The following is a 23,577-nucleotide window of genomic DNA, read 5'->3' on the forward strand; positions in this document are numbered from 1 at the left end:
TTAAAGCAAGACCAGGACAAAAAGGACAGAATAGGGGGAAAACGCTGTTTCTACTGTACCTGGTTGCGGAGGCTCCACAATGTTGGCAAAAGCTTTGGGAGAGGCCGGAGTGAATTTCGGAGGGCAGCTCCCCAGCTGCTTTACCCCCTTCTCCTCCCCCTTATCTCCCCCTCCCGCTCTCTCCCTGCCTCAAACAGACGTCCAACTTCACTCCGCAGCCTAGCACAACTCAAGAAAAAGTTGAACTCGTCGTGTGGTTTCTCTTCCTGCACATGATGTCACATCCTGACTTTGTCTTCTGGGTCTGCTCTTGCTACATATGCGAACGGAGGAGGGCCGGGAAAAGGACTTCTGTCATTCCTTCCTCTTTCTTTTTCCTTTGAGTTTTCCTCATACTACCGGCCCATGGAAGACCGCCCGACCCCCCCTTCTCTGGTGAAACTGGGCCCACATCTATGCGCCACAAAAGTACAGAGCAGAGAGCACAGCAAATCCCACAAATATTTCAGAATATTTTGGCAGAGCGGGCTGCTCTTTCATAGCAACGTATCATTTAAATGCTTTTGCTTCTTTAAAATGCTGTCATGGAAGCCAGCATAAATGGGTTTCAGTCAAAAGTTCATCGTGGGAACAGGGGTTGTCTGGTTAAGCGTATCGTCCTCTCCGAAATATCGGCTGAAATATCACGTTTGTATATTCTGAGGTTCAGTTTCAAGTTTAGTAAATGTTTCGGACGATTTACAGAGAGTGGTGAGGAAGCAAAAATACAGTGGTGCCCCGAGATACGAATTTAAGTCATTCTTGTAATCCATAAAACTCTGCTATCAAATTGTACCCAATTGTAATGAATGGAAATGTCTTGTCTTTTTATTTCTTCAAGTTATCAAAAATTTACTTTTTCCTCTTGTATTAAATTACAGGCCAGGATTGGTGCTTTACATTCAAGAGTTAATCAGTACGTATATTTTTATTAGAATGTCTGTACCTCTACTTAGGTACAGATAACAGAATGTGAATAGATATTGATGATACTTGTGTTAGCAGCTTTTTTTTCACAACACAGAAACCAATACAATTGGAAGTTTCTCAACATGCCCACTTGGGGGCGTCCTGACTCTTGTGAAAATCATTTACAGTATAATAAGAGTAATGCTTCACCAAAATGTCATGCAACTCCTCCTCAATGTTTTGTTTGTGCTACCTCTTGCAACGTTTGCTTTGGTAAAACATTTGTATATGGAACAACTTTATGCTGCTCGGCCACCAAAATGTTACTCTTGTGGTTGTAGCAAAAAAATAAATAAATAAATAAATATATATATATATATATATATATATATATATATATATATATATATATATATATATATATATATATATATATATATATATATATATATATATATATATATATATATATATATATATATATATATATATATATATATATATATATATATATATATACTGTATATAAAAAATTACAAAACAGATTAAATATACAGCGGGATGGAAAGTAGTTTTCTATTACAAGAGTTATACTAGACCTCAACGAATTTCTTCTTTTGGGGTGCTGCCAAAGAGAAAATACTGTACATGCAAGGAACCCACACACCAACGATGATATTCCTAAACGACAAATGCCAAGAAATAACTAATCAATTCACTCGGCCAGAGAATAAACTTAAAGGGGAAGTCGGTTCACCTGGTTTCTGAAGCTGATCCATGAATGGTTGTTACCTGAGCCCTGAGGAACCGTGATACCATTTTCTATTAACAGCATGTGGCAAAATGGTCGCCTTCTGAGATGGCTAAAAACGGGTGGATTTTGCCACTTAATTCATATTCCATAAATGCAAGATTAATCAGAAGGCCGTGTTTAGAATAGTGGAGGTGCATAGAACATATTAGCATAAAGAAAATTTTGGAGTTGACTTCTCCTTTAAAATAAAGATACCATCTGATTGCAACATGAGAAAAGCTATTAAGGTAGAAGTTATTGAGATACAGTTGTTGTATAATTAACAACTTATTCACTCCCAAAGACGTTTTTAAACATCTTTTCAGACTTGGTCCAGAATTGGCTGGTACTGAATGAGTTAATGTTATCCATATCCTTACACAGCCTCCTCTAAAGCAATGCATTTCACTCTAGGAATGTGGCCGTTGCATCACCTTCACCTTGTTTACTTCAGTAATGACTCCGCTCCCAAAAGGCCAATTGAAAAATTATATGATCTCATTCGAAGAGCTGTCAGGGCAATGCGGATGCATGACATAGGCCTGCCGTAGTCGTTTGCTTCATTGCAAGATAGAAATGTGACTCATGCGGAAGTCGAACAGGTCGGGCCTCAGCTGTCAGGTTGACAGGGAAAGCAGTACAAAGGTAAGCGTGGTAAAAACACACGGCCTGACATGATAATTAAGAACAGCCCAATCCTTTGCTCAGAATCAAACACATATTTTGACTTTAATGCATTAAAGAAAATATCTATTCATGACGATAAATTCATGAATTCACTTTTCTTTTTCGCTTGTTTACATACAGGCTGAGGGTGAGCTGGAGCCCATTCCAGCTCACATCGGGCGAGCCGGTTACACCCCAAACTGGTCGCAAGTCAGTCGCAGAGCACATGGAGGTCAGCATCCAATCTCCCATTCAAGTCATGCTGCAGTTGAACTTAAACTTCACCTTTAATTTACTTGTCCCTTGCAGGCAAGGGGTGTCGTGAAAACAATCTTGAACAGCAGCTGCTTTCAACTAAACTGTTTTAAATATGTCAAGCATGTGGTTTCGTTTAAACAGTGCATCTCTGTTAGACATCCGGCTGGGATGTTGTTTGACAGACAAGTACAAGCAGGCTTTTATCCTCGTTTCGGACCAGGTTCTAGGATTTTTAATGAAACCAGAACAGGCTGCTCGGCGATCATCCTGTTGAGTTCATTGTCCCACTTTTCTTGGCTTCTATGGCAACAGGCAGAGCATGACATTGTGTTCAAACATAGGGTTGGGTGATTACTTGGAGTGCATTGGTCATGACGATCCTTTATTTTATATCAATTTATTTAGTTAAACTTTTGACCCCGCCCCAAGATATTTCCTTTTTTGCTGAAATCGCCTCGCCTGACCGAACGTTAGAATGCTATCTTGTCCAATGTTAAAATACATGTTTTGGGAAACGATATATACAAAACTTTATTTTCTGATTCCTGTCTTTATATCGTTATCTATATATTTCCGTGTGGATGCATGTGTGTATAAAGGTTCTCTAAAGCCCAAATTCTTCAAATAAAATTTAAAGAAACATAAAACTCAGAAGCAACTTGAAGCTTATTTATACCAATTTATATCTGGTGTGCATCTCGCACAAAAGTGGATTTAATAAATATTTCGATACATGGGATGCCGGTTCAAATATGAGAGACAAAATGAAGGCATTATTTAAAAAAACAAAAATTGCACTTACCAACCAGTCATATTCTTGTGCACTTGTCATCGCTTTAGCGCCAATGATTTGAAAGAGAAAAAAAAAGTTTACAAGGAAATTGCGCCATCAACAATATAACAAACATAACAAAATCTTGCTCGTATTGCTTTGAGACTGTGGGTGTTGTAGTACACGCACAGGCAATGATGCAATGCATTTAGTAACATTAACCAACTGGAGGGCTTCCTCCAATTATGTGTTGATTTTAATTATGACTTCATTCAAATGACTTTGACACTTGGGGTACTTGCTTCATTTTACGGGCATGTGTATCAAATATCAACTACAACTTTATTGTCAAATGTATACAGCACAGATGAAATTTCCTCCCTCTTAAATTACAACAGTGAATTGAAAATGTCAGGGTAAATTGTTTGTGTGTCCTAGCTGACTTGATGACAAGTTACACCTTGTATTGGTCATCAGACAATTGTAGGGCAAATAAATTCAGAGCTGTGAGGCAGACTTTCGATTCGGCCCCTTGCTGCATTTGGCCGGTGGAGGCTTGTTAGGGGCCTTGACAGTCAGCTGATATTGATCCATAGCAGTTACACAACTGGAGACTCTTTAGGATTTGGGAATCTCCCTAATACCGCCCCCACCTCCATTGCTAGCAGACCCTTGATGTCAATTATCGAATAAAAAGATCTCTTTGCTAATCTATCATCCTGTTTGGGTTTTTTCTTGTTCTTGTGTGGGGCACCAGAAGTGCAAAACTGTATTACTAATGCAGACAAAGAATGTAATAGAATTAGATGTCATAATTCCCAATGTCACCTGAACGGTTCAGGTGACATTTTATGGTTCAGGCTGAACCATAAATTGAGCGTCGCTACTTTTTGTGACATATTCGTTTGGCAGTGAAGTTGTCAGTTGATGACGTAAAAAAAGGGCGACTCAAAAAAATAAGCGTCAGTGAGTTTGACTCCACCTTTTTCTGTGTGCCTTCAAATGCATTTTGCTTCTTCCCCGGCTGCAAAGATTGATGCGGAAATGAACAGGTTGAGGCTACTTGACACACGCGTCGGCCCACATTAGTTTCTACAGTCTCCGCTGGCTTTATCTGACCCTGTGCCCACCCCCCAAAAAGTGAGTGAGTTCTTAACAAGTCATGAAAAGACTTCCTAAATGTCCACGTTCCGAGTTACGTGCAATTACATCTCCGCCCGACCAATCGTAAGCAGCGCCGTACTCACTAGCTTAAACTCGCCGTTCATGTGTTTTGTGTGTTTTGCTTGATGTGAATGTAAAGTATTGTGGGATTTTGTGGCTGTTATGTGTCGTGACATCGATTGTGCTTTGTACCATCGCCCGTCGTCACCGGTTTATACCTGTAGCACCTCACACCAGTTTATTGACGCCCTCTTTATTGTCACTAGTCGGTTGAAAGAAGTTATCTAGTGAAACCATCAAAAAGAAGCTATTTATAAAAACTTGGTGCTATGGAATACATATTGCTATTAAATGATTAAAGCAAATATATCGAACTTTTAAAGTTAAATTCAATTGAACTGTGGTCAAGCAGTGAGTTTGTAACATGCCACGAGTGTCCAAGTGTCAAACTCAAGGCCCCCAGGCAGATTCGGTCCACCGAGGCAAATGATGTACGTTGACTTCATGTTCCTCGTTAAAATACCCCAAATTGCAAATTGGCTTTTTGACTTTTAATGACGTTAAGGTATTGCAAGCGTTTTTGGGTGGGGTGGGGAATCACCAACCCTCCTTTCAAAATAAATTGAAAAGAACAAAAACTTTTTTTACTGGCTTCTGATATCAAAACTAGTTCGTAGTTATTAGGGGGTAACAAAAACGGGTCTGAATCAGATTTTTTTTAAAGATGCAAGTACGAAGTCAGCATCCAATCTCCCATTCAAGTTCATATCGAAGTGATTTGAATGGTTCCATTTTAACCTTTTTGGAGTTTGGTCATGTGACCAAGCTGAGCCGTGAAAGGTTGTTACCTGAGCCTTGAGCAACTGTGATGTAATTTTCAATTAACAGCAAATGGCAAATTGAATACATGATAATTGGTGGATTTTCCACCTTAATTCGTATTCCACAAACGCAGTATTGCATTGAATGCCGCACAAAACATATTATTGTAACTATTATTTTTAACTTGACTATCCTTTTAAAATATATTGAGATACCTTAGAAGGAAATGGCACATTTACAGTACTGATCACTTATTGTATGGTATTTTGTTGATTGTCAACGTGAGTATATATTTTTGAGAAAACTGATTTTGGATTTTGATTTCGGAAAGTCATTGTCGTAACTACATTTTCCACCCCTCTTACCTCATGTCCTTAAAACCCTCTTTTCTCACGTCGTTTGGAAGTAGTTCAAACCCTGCACATTTTTTTTAAATGGGCCTATTTTCAAGTTTTGCGTCGAGTATTGCATGTGGTGTTTGATGATGTAAAGCATGTCGCAAAGCGATCACATGAGCACGCCATATCAGACAAATGGCTGGAAAATGACCGAGTGGGGAGCCATTCAACGTTTTTTTTGCCACTAAACTTTGAGACTTTTTAAGGACCCTGTCAATACAGCTTTGATTTAATTTCCTGTGACAGGAAGTCAGACCAGTGGAGGCGTGTGTTGACTTAGGCCTATTGAGTCCGTTGCAAATTGTTGACAAGGGGAAAAAAGTCTGCAGTCAAATGGAACCAATTTGAGACTTTATATTTTGCTTCATTCATTCATTCATTCATCTTCCGTACCGCTTGATCCTCACTAGGGTCGCGGGGGGTGCTGGAGCCCATCCCAGCCGTCTCCGGGCAGTAGGTGGGGGACACCCTGAATCGGTTGCCAGCCAATCGCAGGGCACACATAGACGAACGCTTCTTTTCTTTTAAATTTAAGCCTTTCAACTATTTCATGATTAAACAGTAGGTGGCAGAGAACGAATGTGGGATGTCCCGATCACACAAATTTTTCTATTCATTTATTTATTTATTTTGCAACCAGCTCACAATCAGTTACTTAATTTGAAGCATCTGTTATGTCCCTAACCCACAACACCTCGGCAATGCATTAAGAACAAAAGAAAAAAGAGAGAGAGCGCAACCCTCTCGTCTCAACAATTTTTATGTTTTTATTTTTGGAATAAAGGCATCCCAATATAATACCTTGATATGGTTACAGTCTGGTGCAGCCGTGATTCCATTCAGATTGGGGTAACCTTAGAACAGCTCCTTGTGGGACTCCAGTAATTCCATTACTATGCATTCAAACAAGTATCAAGACACAAATACATTTTGAGTGGCAGGAGACTTGACTTTATTTTCCTTAGTGAGTCACACAAAAAAAAAAAAAGATGTGGCAGGCCAGATCTGGCCTGTCGCCTTTGAGTTTGTCACATGTGTCCTGTATTACGCAGAGTACATAACAAATAGTCATTTACAAATGAGAGCGACGAGGCTTTAGGCTTCGCTACACTAAGCTCAATACCAACGCTACACTAAGCTCAATACCAACTCTGTTACTGTCATTGTATTTCGGTCTATGCCCGTGCCTACTCGTATGTTGTTAAACCTGTTGTTCTGTAAACACAGTGTGGGGTGGGGGTGGAGGGTGCGGGTGGATTAAGTACTTCCGGCCAGGAACTCACAATAGCCGTACAAAACCTAATGTTTTTTTCATCTTGGCAAACATGACCCACAAAATGGCTTTGCGCGTTTACTCCTTCTCGTTTTGGGGCTGCTGAACCCAAAAGGTATTTCACAAAGAAATACTGCAGAAAGTCTCAACAACTTTCTGCGGTGCAAAATTGTCATGTGATAAAATCATGAGGTTTTTTTTTTTTAAAGCAATTTTTATTTGGAAATTAGATCAAAGTTCACCTTGCTTAAAGCGCAGTGTACACAAAGCGAAGACAGGAATTAATTTTGTTTGAGTCATACCAAGAGCCTTGCGTAATCCGACGAGTCAACCAGGTTAGGTTTGCACTTTCCCCGCGTTTGTTGTCTAATGAGTTGGATGTTCTTGGAAAAAAGTACTGTATTGTTTTAGCTTCGGGGTTACAGTTGTCATGTGTGTGTACCCTTGACACATACTTTCAAAGTTTGAGAACATACCTCCACCTTTTTGGTTGTAGAAAAGGTACGGTCACATTTATACAAAATTAACAAGGCTCTTGTCTTTCCAGGAACTAAAACGTCTCATTTTCAGAATATGTCAAGTAGGCATGACGCAATATTAGATTCCGACAGTATGATAACCGCAAGCAGAAAATTTGCGGTATCACCGTATTAAAATTACAATTCTAAAATGAACTTGTTTTTTAAATTGTTTGGATAAATAAACGGCATTTTCCCCCTTGACTGAACTTTATTTTTAAACAAAATTTAGTACACAAATGTGTAGCATGGTAAGTTTAAATAGAGAAATGATTAAGTGCAATTCAACATACTTGTGTTTTAACAGTGGCCCACACTGATGAGCTAGCTTTAGCACAGACCCATGGGCTACTCACGTTGCCCTTGGGGCTAACTAGAACCTGCTGGTACCCACTTTTTTTCCCCTCCTCCTGGAGCAAAAAGGCATCTGTTTTGCAGTACACCTTGCTCCCTCCCTCTCTCCTCTCAGTGCAGAGGAGGAGAAACAAAATGTTAATTGGAGGCAATTAATGCCAAAGAGGCGCCCTTTAATTCCCCCCCCCACCTCACCCAAGCAGCCAATCATATTGCACCCTGCTCAGAAGTCCCCTCAGAAAAGAAAAGAGCAGCTCATCACCAGTCACAGCCAATATTCTTACTTGTTGAAACGTTGACTTTTTAAAACTAAACATCATATGTTGTTCTAATTGTGCAGTCAAATTTTGTTGAGCCCCAAGGCACAAAAAAAAATCTCAAGGGACACCACCAAACAAAAACATCACAAAAAGTGGAGACACAGGTCAATTATGTACCTCCTGCTTTCTACTAATTTCCATTAGTAGAAAGTCAAGTAGGGCATTGAATTGTTCTTCCAGTCACTGTACGTCGCTGGCATAGAATGGGCATAAGAACATTGTTTGAAAATAAATGAGGGGTGATAAAGTCCTTGATTAATTTAGGTATCTCGTTTTATTTTAAAAGAGGTTAAAAAAAAGCTCTGATTACAACACATTGGAAAGAACATTTTTGAGGTGACTTGCCGTTAAAGAAGGGCACTCCCACATGTTTACAGATCATCGTTGCATGAAACTTGGACAGTTGAAGTGATAAAGCCACTGATTTGTTTGCATTTTTGTTGTACTCAGATTTGTGATGTACTGATGGATGTTTACGCCACGCTTGATTGCCAAAATCTAGTCCTTTTGCGAGAATTTATTTACCCCCACTGCCCCCCATCACCCTCCATGTACAAAGCAAATTACATAAGTCCAAACGGTGAACCTTTAAAAATAAACTTTAAAATATTTGCATGAAACTGTTTGACAATTTAGAATCAGTGAATGTGCAAAAATATTCTCTTGGGTTTTAGGTTATGACAAGACAGTTGCCAAACATAACGCGAATAAAGGGCGTAGTCGTCCCCTGCCCCCAAGCTTCCGCCATCCCAAATATCCTTGAAAGAGACATGAGAGATCATCCAAATGTTTTTTTTTTGTACAGGGTAGCCACGCCCACACATTTCCGGCTTTTGGTTTGGTTGCAAACATCTGGATATCGGCGGCAGGCAAATTGACTCACACCTGCTGAAAGGCAGTTTCTCCGCCATCGGGCATGAGCTCATTCACTAGGATGCAGCAGTGCACCTTTGTTGTCTATGGAAAGTTCCAGTCATGTGAATCATAGGAGAGAGAGAGAGGGAGAAACCTGTGGAGGAGGGGGGAGGGAAGGTGTGGAATTGGGAGAAAGAGACCGGTAAAAGGTGAAGGGTCATCCCCTTTCTGAGCAAGGTTGGGGGATGGGGTGGGGTTGTCTCTCAACCGCCCACCCGCAGCGGCACCTTGCACCCACCCTCACCCAAAACATGAAACAAAGGAGGGCGAAAATGGCTGGCAGTGCGACATTCCAGTAAGATGGGGGGGGGGGGGGGGGGTTGTCTGTAATAGTAAACTACTTGAGTACAGAGTAGTCACTGTCCTGTTAATGCACCTCATTTTCATACTCCAAACTTAATTTTATTCAGTTTTTAACTTTGGCTCGCCCTGGATGGTTTGCATTTGAGGCCGCCTTGAATAATGTGTTTATTATGGGGTGGAGTGAAAAAAAAAAAACATTATTTTAAATACATTTTTCAATTTGTTTATTGCGTACGTCTGGTAATTGTGCAACCAACTCTGGCACTAAATCGAGCTCACTGTGAACTTTGTCATCACATTTAAGAAGTTATTGTAAATTCAAAATGCGTCACTTTTAATAAGTTGTTGACACAATGACACATCGAATGGTATTGACCTTGGTGCGCGAAAGCATCCCAAATTTGCAAAGGGATTATCTTCAAACTCTTCTTTGTAAACATTAGAGAGCGTTTTGTGATGTTGTGTCTTATTACATGGCTGCGGTGGGAGCCGGTAGGGGAGAGCAGGTAGTATTTCTTTATTTTCTCGTAGCGACAAAAGCGGCAGAGCAAGTTTTGTTGACATTGACTCGCGAGCAGCGTTGAATGACACCAGCTTGTTACTGCTCATTTTGACTTTGGTTCCATCCCAGCGAGACTCAGGTGGCACCTTAATGCGTTTTGTCCTCTCACTGGTTTGATTTATTGAGTTTTCAGGTCGATAATTACTTTTCAGTGTGTGTTCACCACATCAAATGTTTATTGGTTTTTTTTTTTGGTACATCCGTGACATTGCTAATGTTTTCTGACATTTTGACAAAGGTGCAAATGATGGTGTCACGTCATCATATATTCTGCAAAAATATTCACGCACGTGAACGTTTGTTATTTATGTAGTTTGGCCTATGGTACATATCGAATGTTCTTTGTCTCTGTTAGAGGTGTCAAACTCATTTTTTTTGTCGCGGGCCAACTTATAATTACCGTTTCCCTTGGTGGCCTTTGATGACTGAAACGATATAAAGAAATCAAGAATAACGTTTTATTCAACTACTGTATGAGTAACTGTAATGAGGGGTTTGGTAACAAGAAAACGCTTACGATATGTCACTGATTTATTAAATATGAAAATGTGACATTTTGGTACACATTTTAGCAAGTATCATGGAAGTTGTTATCTTTGATTTGCTTTCGCGGGCCATTTAAAATGATGTGGCCGGCCAGATCTGGCCCACGGGCCTTAGGTTTGACACATGTTGTCAAAGATGACATGTCGTACTACTCAAAGTATACATATTTTTAAATAAAAAATTTTAGTAGTTCTTTCTAAAATATTTTCCCAATGCATGTTTAACTGATAATATGTATGAGATGAACACACCTAAATTGTACTGCAATGATTCCTGTCAAGTCTCATCCACCAACCCGTTATAACTTTATGTTCGGTGCATCATTCGATGAGATCCAGCTCTCTAACCACCTCTGTTGGTTTTGATTTTTACAACTATAATGTTCAAAAGGTCATTTTAAAATTTGGATTGACACTGAGGCATTAATTGAATAACTTGTTCGTCATTGGGGTGGTAGCTCGGCATTGATGTAGCGCAGTGCCGCGCTATGGTTAGCGTTTTCTCGTATTTGGGTTTCCCCCAATTCTACGCAACATGCATTGATGAATACGTTGTTAAATGAATACCTCACTGACATTGTCGGTCAAAATGGACCTGGGTGTATTCCATCTTCAGCACAAGTATTTCACATCGTGCATCCACATCAAGGTCAGACTCCTCGCACGGGCATGGAAAATGGCGATGAATGTTTACGCTCGCTGCCTCGGCGCTTTAGCAGTGCACGTCGTGATGTTTTGAATATCATGGAGTTGTTTTGCTTTAAGTGTAAAGCAATTATGACAATAGTTATTAGTATAGCAGGAACTCAAAAGTCTTTTAACTCCCACACCCACTGCTGTGATTTGTACATAGATGGGTTACCATCTACTACCGGAGATGGAGATGCATTGTTGCACGCAAACGTGTATCTGCAATACATCTTGTTACTGGAATTTCACTGGGTTCCGCATCTTGTGGCTTATCTGGGTTGCGGCGGCGGTGGCAACGGACAAAATATGGTCATCGGGCCTTGAGGGTTGGGCTGAATGATTTATTCATTCATTCATTCATTCATCTTCCGTACCGCTTGTTTAGTTTTTTTTCTTTTTTTTTTCAAAACACAATCACATGATCGTCTTTTTTTTTTTTTTTTTAAAGCAGCACTCCTGACTGACCCTGAACTTGTTCTATCACGTGTCTCCGACACAAACACCATCTCACTCCTCTCCCGCCAAACTGACCAATCAGAAGGGACATGCTACTTGCAAGCACGAAGAAGCTAATGCTAGTCGCTAAGCTAATGTTATTTTTTGGGGGGCTCAGCTGTACTGTCCGCTTTTCACAAGAAGTCAGGCTACCATTGCAGCTACTGACACATCAAGTAAAATGGAATTAACCATTGTATATTTTATAAACAGCAAAATGTTCCGATTTAATTTCGTCAAGTCTGCTAGCTTCATGCGAAAGATATTATGTGAAACAGCATTGACAGGATCATGAAAAGTAGTGCAGATATTAGCGAAATGATGTTTACACAGGGAAGGCAGCTTTATTGATCTCGCGCTGAATTCTGATTTGTTGAGGTGTTTTTTTTTTTTTTTAACCCAACGTCGAGCTGTTCGTGAAATCTTACACTTCCATAAGCAGTTGCTTAAAAATCAAGGAACAGGGAAAGTGGAAATTCAGCCTTTGCAAAAGTAATATAATGACACTTGGAATGTTAATCAACAGTGAATATTTTGAAGTCCTGCTCTTTCATAACTACCTTTGAAAGCAAACCGCTATGGCATTTCTACTTCCTCTTTCAGGCCTTCACTTATAAGGTCGCCCATTTAAAGAGGCGTTGGCCTCACGGGGCGAGATGACAATCATTTCTGAAACGGTGCTGTCAGCGACTGCAGCACAGCACGATGATGTATTTTGCTGTCAGGTGCGTTGTGGTATTTGGAGGAGGGGCACTGGACTGCTGCCACTCAACCACCATCACCACCACCTACCCACCCGCAAACCCGCACCCCAGCGCGGCTTGAGTGACAAGTCAAACCAGCCCTGTCAGTCTATGCTCAAATGCACCTCTGCACGTTTGTTTTTTTTTGTCAAGTCCAGCTGTATTTACCTGTAAGCGCCGTTGTACTGTATCAAGCATTTTCTGAATCGTCTTTTTTTTCCCCCTGCACCGACAACTGAGCCGCCAAAGTGACACAAGGCGATTTTAAGAATGAAATTCCTATGCCTCTGCATGCATTGTTCCCCCCGGCGGCTATTTAAGCTCTTCTAAAGAGGAGTCACAAATAGAAAATGCCATTATTGCTAGTCCACGACATGACTACTACTATTTCATATTTTGGCTTTTGACAACACAAGGCTGTGGCTTTGAAGTCAGATTTAAGACGTTACTCTCCTGACGAGGAGTAGTGAGTCCCCCCCCCCCCCCAAAAGAAAAAGACTTTTACGGCATTATTGCGTTATCCAGTCATGTAGCTGGGCATCTGTTGTCATCGAGAGTCATCATTGGCTACGCTCGCCAGCCCTCGAGTAAACATCATGGTTGGTTGGCGATGGCGCCCAGCTATGGTGTTGATCGTTCTGACAAAGCTAATATTTGTTCTGTTTGTGTTGGCAATTTTGCAGTCCATCAGCACAATCAGAAAACAAGCAACCCAAAAAAAAAACAAAGATAATGGTAGTGTTTATGTAATTCCTTGTAACCTCCTGTTGCACGCCACCTATATTCGTCACATGCTCGAATATATTTTTAGAGAATACATTTTATGGAATACAGATCATTAGTTGGGTCTGAAAATAGCACCCTTGTTCTCGATAAAAACATACAGTAATAACAGTTAAATAAATAAAATGGAAAAAAATAAAAGGTTTTAATGCTTCAGTTCATTTCATTGTGCTGCTCCTTCTGGTGCCCCCGTCTTGGCCCCCGAAGGGCATACCAAGTCGTAACAGTAAAGTCAAAACTACTTCAAGCCACTCAATCGGCTGCGATAACATGGTACGGGATAAAAAAAACTATACTGTCCATCCGTGTGTGTCGCTTCACCGTTTGCGTAACCTATATGCTATATTTTAGCCGATTTATGACAATTTGCCTTTTTTGTTAGCATTGAGCTAACGTGATTGTTTTAAAATTACAATGCGTATGTTTAAAATCTCCCCCCAACCCTTTTTAAACATTTTTTTATTTCCCAAACTGCATTCTGCTACACTGCGAGGTAGATTTAATTTTTTTGATGAATTGTTCAGCCCCAGTACGTAGGGCACAGGCCGCCACGAAATAGAACAATGGTTGGCCTTCATGATAGCGGGCGCTATTGATTCGCTTTATCTGAAATAATATTAACCTCCCACCCCTTTGAGGACAAACAGGGCAACTTGAGAGCCAGGTTTCCGTGTCTGTGTGTGTGTAGGGTGTGGCCTTGAGAGTCGTTGTGTGGTGGGAGGAGAGATGCGGGCAGGGGAGGCGCTGAAAGTCAGGCCGTGGTCTCAGACCGGGCATTTTCATTTGGCCTGGTGTGTGTTTAAATAGGGTCGGACGCCGGCGTAAACGCACACACCTTGCCTCCCTTGACTGTTGCTCTCACTCCCTCTTCCGTTTTCTGTGCTGGGTTATTCATCCACCGGGGTGAGTCAGGGAGGGCGGAGAGTCAGAAGACAGCTGTACCAGTCGCGTCTGTCGGTTGAAATAGTTTTTTTTTCCTCTTCCTTCATTCCCTCCTTCCCTCTCCTCTTTTCCACACACATGCTCTCGATCTCTCCCTCACCGCACTGCAGTTTCTACTCGCGCCGCACTCCAAGAGAGGGGCTCCCGAAGAGGATTCTCTCAACGCTGGCTTTAGGTGTATCCCGAACCTGGAAAGTCCACTTTTTTTCAGCTGGGTAAGTCATTCACTTTGAAGTAGAACTCACTTTGTGTGTACGGCGTCTTGCTTGAGCGCTGCCGTTTTTTTTTCTTCATTTTATTTTCATGAAGTTGCTTCTCAGTCTGGTGCTTGATGTTCCGATTTTTGGCCTTTATCCCATGCAAATGGATACTTCACTTTGTACTTTGGGTGTTCCTTTTTTTTTTTTTCTTTTGACACTCCTCCCCAACTCTCATCCCTTCTCACTGTTTGTTCATCATTAACACTTCCCACCTTTTTTTTCCATCCTGTGATTCATTGACGCCGAACAGGAAAACGCTCCACTTTGTCTCCTTCACTCGATGTAAAACCGCCGCTTGGTTGTGGAGGCTGCTCTCAAACAAACCACGCAAAGATTTGTAACGAAACTATGTTTCTTTCTGGTTGAAGCACTGACTGGAAATGCTACAGAGATACTTTGTGATAGTATTGTTTACTACGGACCTGAACACAACCTGCCCAATTAGAAATTTCTATCTTCTGGTGCGGCGTTTTTGTTGGAATTGTTGCCCAAAATGGGTTCCTTTTTTTTGGGGGGGGGGGGGGGGTCGCAATTGTCAGTATGATTCTGATCAATTCGTTTAATCGTTGAGAATTGGCTCCATTGTGTGCACTTTGATTTGCTGGTCAATCGCATCTCTTGATGCGCTACTTGGCTTAATCCAGCAGATTTACTCTCAACGTGCTTTCGAAGAACAACATGACGTCAAGAATGGCAAATTAAATTCCATCCGCGCCGCGTCACACCTCTTCCAGGCAGCCTTATTCCGCTCTGTAATACATTGGCATTGAAACAGGAGTTCAGAACATTCAGAGGAGATTGTAATGAAGAAAATAATCATTTTATTGGTAGTCAATAAAAGGAATACATTTTTTTCCCATCAATAAACGGGACACAATTCTTGGTATCGTGGGTTTTTTTTTTCGTTTTGTAGGGGAATGTAAGTCAGCTTTACATTAATCAGATCGGAAGAGATTTTGAATTTTTCATGCAAAATCGGGTGGTGGGTTGTCATGTCATAATTTGTGGCTCGATCAATGACGTCAGTGATCGGATCCGCAAAATAACACATTCTCCAATATTTTTTTGAGTTAGCTTTTATTTCATTGATCAGCTTTACAATCCTGATCGCATAACGCCTATTTGTCAATTTGAGTCCTTGGTGGGAATATTATTTCCATTTTTTAAATTTTTTTTTTTGTATCTGGCTGAAGTCGCTCCATTTACAATTCAGTGTGTGTGTCTGTGTGTGTGTAAGGCTATTTGTCACGGAGGCGAGGACACTTGGTGGTGCTGTGTCGTTTGCGTTGACTTGAAGTAACGGACAAAGTGGAAAAAAAAGAGCACTTGAATTGGTTCTCAATGGCAAGTTTGGTTTTCATGAAGGTGCAGAGGCGGGAGGGTTAATTTCAATTTCCTTCAACTTTGATCTTTATCTGGGTTTCAGGGTGAAGTGTTGTTTCTCCCTTTCCTGGTTACGGTTGTCATGTTTGGTGGATTTTTTTAGGCCACTCAGTGAAGCTCAGATAAGTCAGCGGAGCAAATCTCATATTGCTGCAAAAAAAAAAAAAAAAATCACAAGTCTCAGATAAGGGAGGAGCTCCACCTTCCTTTCAGTGGACCCTCGACACTGTGTGTTTTCTCCACCATTCAAAGCCAAGGTGTGTTTCCCCTCGGCCAGATGACGATTGATCATCTGGTGGACTTAACTGTGCAGCGTTTTTCCTCAGAACAAGACCTTGAAGTTTGCACTCGTCGCAGACATGAGGGTGCGCTTGCTGAAATGCGAGGCGCACGCCCCAAATACCTCGCCGTTGCTCAAAAACAGCCACAGCGTTTTGTGTAAGAGTTTTTGTGAAATGTCATTTATCTGATGTTGTCATGCTACACACGCCACTTGCGATAACGCTCGGGCGAAACTGCCGTCCGCGTAAGTTTCGAGGAGTCGGCGAGAGAACTGACGGACGTGAGTGTTTCTGAAGTGTGTGGGTCGACTGTATGTTATTGGATATTTGAAGGAGGTGGTACAAAGTTCAAGATGGGCGAAAAGTTGGCAACTCCTGCGTCAAGTATGGTGTAGCATCTTGGCTTTTGAGCACAAGATCTGGCGAGTTTGTGAAATTGCTAGCTATATCCTGTTTTCAATTTTTGCTTTTTGTTGTAAGGTTAAAAAAAAAATCATACATTGGTGCCTTGTGATGATTTTATTTGGGTCCCCGCAGAAAAGGAAATGCTATTACAGTAATCCTCGTTTATCACCGTTAGTGGGGACCATAACCACCTGCGATAAACGAAAATCCGCAAAGTAGCGACCAATTAACATATAAACTTTTTTTTTAAGTGTGCAAACAGTCGGCGAGAAGCTGCAAAACAACAGCAAGTCACATAAAGCGATGCACTGAATCCGCGATAAATGAACCGTGAAATAGCGAGGGATCACTGTACTCAATTTCGGCCGTCGTATGTTTTATAAGTATCTTGGATATGTGAAAAATAGCACTCTATATTGTATTTTATAACCAATTGTTGACGTAATTAAATTTGAATGTTCATTAGTTTTTACCTCGATGCAATGGACATTGCATGGTTCCTTCTGTTGTGTGACGTTATGGCCAGTTGTGGGGAAGTACAGTACAGATGGACGTAGAGGAAAATGTTTTCTTTCCCAAAAAAGTCGTTAAACTGTAGTAAGAGTCGTTTTTTTTTTGTTTTTTTGTTGCAAAGAGTAATGAATACATGCCTTTGAGGTTTGTTAAATCTCCGTGTGTTCCAATATGTGAATATGTGCCGTTTCGTGTTACGCTACACCGTTGATGCTAATCGCTAGCCTGTTTTGCGTCATTAGCGTTATGCTAAAAGGACTTGATTAAGGCTGCGCGGTTGCTTTTAAATCCATAGCGAAATTCTTTTTGTTTTATGTTTAGTTTGTTAGTTAACTTTAACGGTCACTTTTTTTAACTTAATGAAATAATAACCCCGCAACCTATATGCTAATTAGCCTTAGCGTTAAGGTAGCGGACTGAAAGGTTAAGCTACATGGTTGTTTGCGTTTCACAGGATGCAAGTCTTTGTTTTATGTGTAGTTTGACAGTAATAGACAGCGTTAAACCTCTTGTTTGTTTGTTTGTTTTTTTTTGTTGAGGAAGTGTTCACGATATGCCAAACAGTGTTTGTTGTTGAAGTAAGTTGAATTTATTTCACAGCCATCAGGTCACTCGTATCTCGAGGCACTGCTGTACATGAGGGGGGTGAAAATATTTTTGGTTTCCTCACTCATCGATGCCCAACGCTCCACAGAAATCATTTGTGCTGGCTGCGTTGCTGTGGGTTTTTAAATCCAAATCTTAACGCTTATCTATTGTCAATACTGAACCCGCCTTTGTTTGCCTGCCTCGCAACAAGGAATCGGCTTGTAATGATATTGGCTCAAGGAGGGCCGCGCTTGTGCGGTCGGTCATTGTTGATTGTACATCAAACAATGGCGCTCTCTGGCTTCACTTTTCAAAGGAGAACACACCCGTTCTGTCCCCGTAACCGTCGAGGTTTACAGTACCAGCAACATTCCCGTGCGCGTGCTTCCCCGTGTTTGTAGGCGGCACTCATTCCGCGCGAGTAAGGCCGCGGTGACTTTAAGCTCGCCAAGGAACTTTACTCCTGTTTTGTCCCTCAATAATTTCCCTGTCGGGATTGAGAGGTAAGGAAGCAGCCTGGCATGGTCGCCGCTTGCCTCGGGGCGAGGCAAGCCGTACCATTTCCCTCGTGGCCCCTCCTCGTCTGATGTCAGGCCATGTTGCATGAGCACAGCCAGGCATCCTGGGATTTTCATTGGGGTTGTTTGGTTTGAGGAAGTACTTGGCTTGGGTAAAGTTGCATTTATTTTTGTGTGCCAAAATGTCCGAAAGGCTTTTTAAAAATGATTTTTCTGGTGATGTCCCTTCATAGCAGCAACATTTGAGATGTTGGGAAATTTTCGTCACCTCAGTGAGGTTGCTGTTTAATTTCCTAATGTCTGTGGAAATTGCAGTGTTGATGAATGATTCACCTTTTTTTTTATGAGGCATCAACTTGTGCAAAATGCTAAGTATGTCACATGGTTCTGCAAAAGAAGCAGAAGTAACAAATTGGTGTAATAAGGAAACTGGAAAAGAAGTCGACGTGGTTGCATTTTGGGTTTGTGGTGGGATTTGGTGAATTTGACTTTTGAGTTCATGTCTTTTATTTTCTCCCCAATTTTAATTTTTTTTTCAATTTCAGATAACTGGCGACAAACCGGCAAGCATGCTGCAGGAGATGAAGGAGTTTGGCTCACATGCCATGGATATATATGACTACCTCGTCGCAGGAATTGGTCAGTCTTTTTTTTTTTTTACCTTTTTAATTCACCTTTCACAAAGTTTCACCTAATCAACTATTGGACAACTAATTGATGATCAAATTAATCGCAAATTATTTTTAGTAACTGGTTAATCGTTTAGAGACATAAAATTGTCCATATCCTTTGAAACAACCTTTTGACAGTTGATATTCTCAGATAGCCCTCGATGAAAGCAGATTACCATTATACCGAATCAAACTTTTTTGCCTATTCCCTGATGGCACTGACCAAAACAGTAACTGAATCATTTTTTTTTTAAAGTGCATTTCTGCACTGTCAATTTGAAACGTCCTGTTGTTTTTTTTTAATGTCAAAATGTTTCTTTAAATCTGAGGAATAATTCAATCCTAATCAACATTTTATTCCCCCAACCAGATCCTCGAATGAAGAATCATTTCCTGATGCAGAGTCCTATTCCCATGACTGTCATTTTGCTGTGCTACCTGTTCTTTGTCCTCTACCTGGGCCCTCGCATCATGGCCAATCGAAAGCCCTTCCAGCTCAAGGAGGCCATGATTGTCTATAACTTTGCATTGGTGGCGCTGTCGATTTATATCGTTTACGAGGTGAGTCTTGCTTTTCATCCTCCTCTCTGTTCAAGCCCCACTTTTTTATTTTTTTTGTCAATGATTAGCTTGCCTTTTTTTTGTTGTTGTTTGTTTTTAGTTCTTGATGTCCGGCTGGGCCACAACGTATACTTGGCGATGTGACGCAATCGATGTTTCCGACAGCCCTCAAGCACTTAGAGTAAGTTCAGCTTTTTTTTTTCCCAACCTATTCAAATTACCATAGCTGCAATCACAAATGATGAGCCTGATTTACAAAGATCGCAAATAGCGTGCGTTAAATTGGGTGCTCGCATACTCTTTAACGGTTTGTGCACCGTTGGCAGCAGCTGTAAAAGGGGGCGGAGACTATTGGACCTACATATCCAATGGTTTTCATGACGTAAAGTTTGGGAGAGGATCATTCAAAACGCCTGAAGTTGCCCTGCCGAACAGATAATATGGCACAGGAATTGGTTCCGGATTTCAAAAATGAGTGTGGAAAGGTCTCACCACTGCCTCTCATTTTGCCTGCGCTATGCTAGCACAGCATTATTTCTTCATTTTGTTTTCGCCAATCATCTTGAATGCGTCTTTTCGCAAATTGCCGTGTGACTCCGATCTTGTCTGCTCTGCAGACTCCCGGTGACAAGGACAATTCTTTGGTGTTTGTTTTGGTCATGAAGAAAATGTTGCCACAACAGCAATATAGATCGTATCAACGATTTGCGCTAAAGTCACTCTTGCCGTTGACACAACGTGGAAGGTGCCGAAAAGGCAAAGCCCCCCCCCTCTCCTAAAAATACAGAGCACAGCTGAACAACCCGAACGAACATGCTTGCTCAGTGTTTAAGAAGTTATACATTCATGAAACGAAGTGGACGGGGGTCACAGTCCTTGAAATGTGCCGATATTTTTGTTTTCAACTCTAAACATGCCAAGAACTGTGATCCCGAGAGTTTAATTTCAAGATAACAATACCCTGAAAAAAAAAATGGCTTCCCGGTGACTTAATTTCAAATAAACAGTTTGCCGTATCACATCACATGACTAGAAACGGATTCTTTATTTTATGTTCAAGAAGGCGGGTAAATAGAAATGTTGACGTCTTAATGTGCAGTAGTATGTAATAAAACCTCTTCTCATTGGTTGTTCGGCTATGTGGTCATGACATGACACGGAGAAGGCCGCCATAGTTACGATATTTGACACGTTGGTATCGATACCGCGAACGCTGTATGACAATATCGATATTCGGTGCCAACCCTTACGGCAGGGGTGTCAAACTCCTTTTTGTCGCGTGCCACATGGTAGTAACGGTTTCCCTTGGAGGGCCGTTATGAATTTTGGGAAACCATACCAATGTTTCACCCCCTCCACATCTTACAGACAGCGCACAACAAATTGATGAATAACTCGTTTTAAAATCAGAAGTCAAGAATATTGACTGTTATTGTAGATTATATATGACAGTTTGAAATTTGGATTCAGACTTTAGCAAGCATCATGGAACTTGACATGTATAATTTGCTTTCACGGGCCACATCAAATGATGTGGCGGGCCAGGTCTGGCCCCCGGGCCTTGATTTTGACACCTGTGCCTTACGGTCAATCATTTGTAAGCGATGATTTAGATGGATCTCTGATATGATTTTGTCTTTTTTGGGGTTTCCCCTTCAAGATGGTTGATGTGGCCTGGCTGTTTTGGTTCTCCAAAATCATTGAGCTCATGGACACCGTAAGTCACACATTTGATTTTATTTTTCACCGGCAGATACGTGGGGGGCCATAGTCAGATTTTGTGTAGAAACCCTTTTAAAAAGAAAAGGGAGCAAAAAAATTGTATGTATAATTTTTCTTATTGTATTTTTTTGCACTCTCCAATGATAGATGTTCTTCGTACTGAGAAAAAAGAGTGGGCAGATCACGTTCCTCCACATCTTCCACCACTCCTTCATGCCCTGGACCTGGTGGTGGGGAGTTGGCTACGCTCCCGGTGAGTACACGATGAACTCAACCTGGCTTCGATCGTGGACGTGACCCTGCGCTGCCCGCATACCGATCTGCTGCGATCTTGACAAAGAGCCTTTGTCTCAAGGCACTCTGGCCTCACTGATAACCGTTTTATAGTCTGATGCAAACCTGGTATGTCTCTTCACCGTTTTGCACGGAGGGAGGTTGGGGGGATGGGGGGGCACTTTTACTGTGTGTACTTAGTCCATAAAAATAAACCGCAGGCGACTGTTGCTAATAGCCGAAACACCAATCTATCTTTTGTATGTTCGTACAAAGTGCATCCAGAGGTGGACATGTTTATTTGAAATAAAATGGGATGGTTTTTTTTTTTTTTGGCCGCATCACGTTTGGGGAAACACTGGCTTATATTTTGTGCGGTCGCAACCTCAGGTGGAATGGGATCCTTCCACGCCATGGTGAATTCTTCCGTCCACGTGATCATGTACTTCTACTACTTCCTCGCTGCGGCCGGACCTCGCTTCCAGAAGTTCCTTTGGTGGAAGAAGTACATGACAGCCATTCAGCTTGTACGTACTGCGTACTACTCTTCTCTCTTTTTCTTGTAATCTTTTTTTTTTAATTCTGCCCATTTTTCAATGTAATTTTTTTAACCTTTTTTCTTGTTTTGTTTTTTTTTTTAAGTTTCCCTATTCTTATTTTCTTTTTATTTTGTTTGGCTTTTTCTTGTTTTTCCATTTGTTTTGCCTTGTTCTTTCATTTTTGCTATTTCTTTTTCTTCTGTCTTTGCTTTTTTTCCTGTTTTTTGGGGGTATAATATTTTTAGCTCAAACTGTCCTAATTTTCATCTTTTTTCCTTTTATTTTTTTGTCATGTTTCTTTTTCATTATCATTGTCCTTATTTTTCCCATTTACCCTTTACTTTTTGTCTTGCTTTTTTCATCATATTTCTTCTTTTGTCTTCATCTTGTCTTTTTTTCTTTGTTTTTGTTTTAATTTTTTCCTTCTATATTTTTTGTATTTGCACTTTCATTGTTCTTTTGCTCTTGCTCTTTGCCGATCGTTTTCTTTTCCATCTCCCTTGGCTATTTTGCGGCCGTTCTTTTTCATCGTCATCTCTTTAGCTCCTTCATTTATTCGTCTTCCTTTGGTCCCCCGACAGATCCAGTTCGTCCTGGTATCCCTCCATGTGACTCAGTATTACTTCATGGACAGCTGCGACTACCAGTTCCCCATGATCATCCACATGGTGTGGGTATACGGCACCTTCTTCTTCGTGCTCTTCTCCAACTTCTGGGTGCAAGCCTACGTCAAGGGCAAGCGGCTGCCCAAGCAGGAAATCAAGACGTCTCAGAACGGCGCCGCCGCCTCCTCCTCCGCCCCAACCGTGTACGCCAACGGCAAGCACCACGAGAACGGCCTCAAACACGGCACGTCCAACGGCACCAGCAACGGCTCGACCCACCACGAAAATGGCAGCGCTCCCATGGGCAAGATGAAGAAGGCCTAAGGGGAGTGCCGGAGGGGGTGGGGGCAAAGAAAGTCCCAAAAAATATGACCTCGCGAAGCCGTCACACCGATCTCGGATTCCAAAGATGATTTTGGCTGCGTTTCTTGTCCTATTTTTAGTTTTCTCTGTGAAACGTGGGAGGGAGCGAAGTAGCGCAGTCCATGATTTCCACAAAGGGGGATTCCACATTTGGTTGGTTTGGTTGTCTCTCTGAGTTTTGGGGGGAAAAGCACAATGTATGAAGAGAAGATATTCACCGACATGCAAATTTAGTATCACACTGGTTGCCTTTCACTTTAGAAGATGTGTCCTCGTATCACCCCTTTGTGGACAGATGACTGTTCACAAGACTTGAAAATACTTTTATCTGTAAATAGTTTTACAACAAAATAACTGTATTGGTAAGGCTTTCTACTTTCTAAATTGTGTATTTAAAAATAAAATGCCAATAAACCATGCTATAAATGATCTAGCGTCGGTTTCTTTTTTTTCTTTTTTTGCCGGTGACGAGATTGTCGTGTAGCCATCATGTCATCATCGCAGCCGAGTGTGTCATTGTGCTGCGTTGCAACAAAGAAGAAAAGCATGTGCTTGTCTTGTGCCTCTCGCCGGGGCTATGCAAGGAATGTGACGCTCGCTCGTGGGAGTTACACAAGCGACGCATTCTGCT

At 41.3% G+C, this 23,577-nt stretch overlaps 1 protein-coding gene and 1 long non-coding RNA gene across 9 annotated transcripts; both read left to right on the forward strand.

Moving 5' to 3' along the window:
- The first annotated feature begins 2,193 nt into the window (after positions 1-2,193).
- LOC127606094 (uncharacterized) lies at positions 2,194-3,609 on the forward strand. Its single transcript, XR_007963733.1, has 3 exons — positions 2,194-2,386; positions 2,549-2,639; positions 2,717-3,609. It is a non-coding gene; the product is annotated as an uncharacterized LOC127606094 (long non-coding RNA).
- Positions 3,610-4,412: 803 nt separating this feature from the next.
- On the forward strand, positions 4,413-23,373 carry elovl1b (ELOVL fatty acid elongase 1b). 8 transcript variants are annotated; one of them, XM_052074099.1, is made up of 9 exons: positions 4,414-4,577; positions 14,375-14,479; positions 18,758-18,851; positions 19,254-19,444; positions 19,545-19,625; positions 21,105-21,161; positions 21,314-21,419; positions 21,830-21,966; positions 22,560-23,373. In XM_052074099.1, exons 3-9 carry the CDS (start codon positions 18,782-18,784, stop codon positions 22,905-22,907), a joined length of 990 nt encoding a protein of 329 aa, XP_051930059.1. In that variant the 5' UTR covers positions 4,414-4,577; positions 14,375-14,479; positions 18,758-18,781; the 3' UTR covers positions 22,908-23,373. The 8 variants fall into 8 exon arrangements, with proteins under 8 accessions (XP_051930061.1, XP_051930059.1, XP_051930057.1 ...); XM_052074097.1 differs by lacking the exon at positions 4,414-4,577 and adding an exon at positions 4,602-4,664; XM_052074100.1 differs by lacking the exon at positions 4,414-4,577 and adding an exon at positions 14,060-14,225.
- Positions 23,374-23,577: the final 204 nt, after the last annotated feature.

The sequence above is a fragment of the Hippocampus zosterae genome, chromosome 8, assembly GCF_025434085.1.
Source record: "Hippocampus zosterae strain Florida chromosome 8, ASM2543408v3, whole genome shotgun sequence".
NCBI lineage: Eukaryota > Metazoa > Chordata > Actinopteri > Syngnathiformes > Syngnathidae > Hippocampus > Hippocampus zosterae.

What these genes read in the sequence shown, in the direction of transcription:
- elovl1b (XM_052074097.1), top strand. Translation starts at nt 4,617, where the DNA reads ATGTCCACGTTCCGAGTTACGTGCAATTACATCTCCGCCCGACCAATC. An exon ending in CTACCTCGTCGCAGGAATTG is followed by an intron (nt 18,852 to 19,253) that starts GTCAGTCTTTTT and finishes TCCCCCAACCAG; the next exon opens with ATCCTCGAATGAAGAATCAT. An exon ending in CGATTTATATCGTTTACGAG is followed by an intron (nt 19,445 to 19,544) that starts GTGAGTCTTGCT and finishes GTTTGTTTTTAG; the next exon opens with TTCTTGATGTCCGGCTGGGC.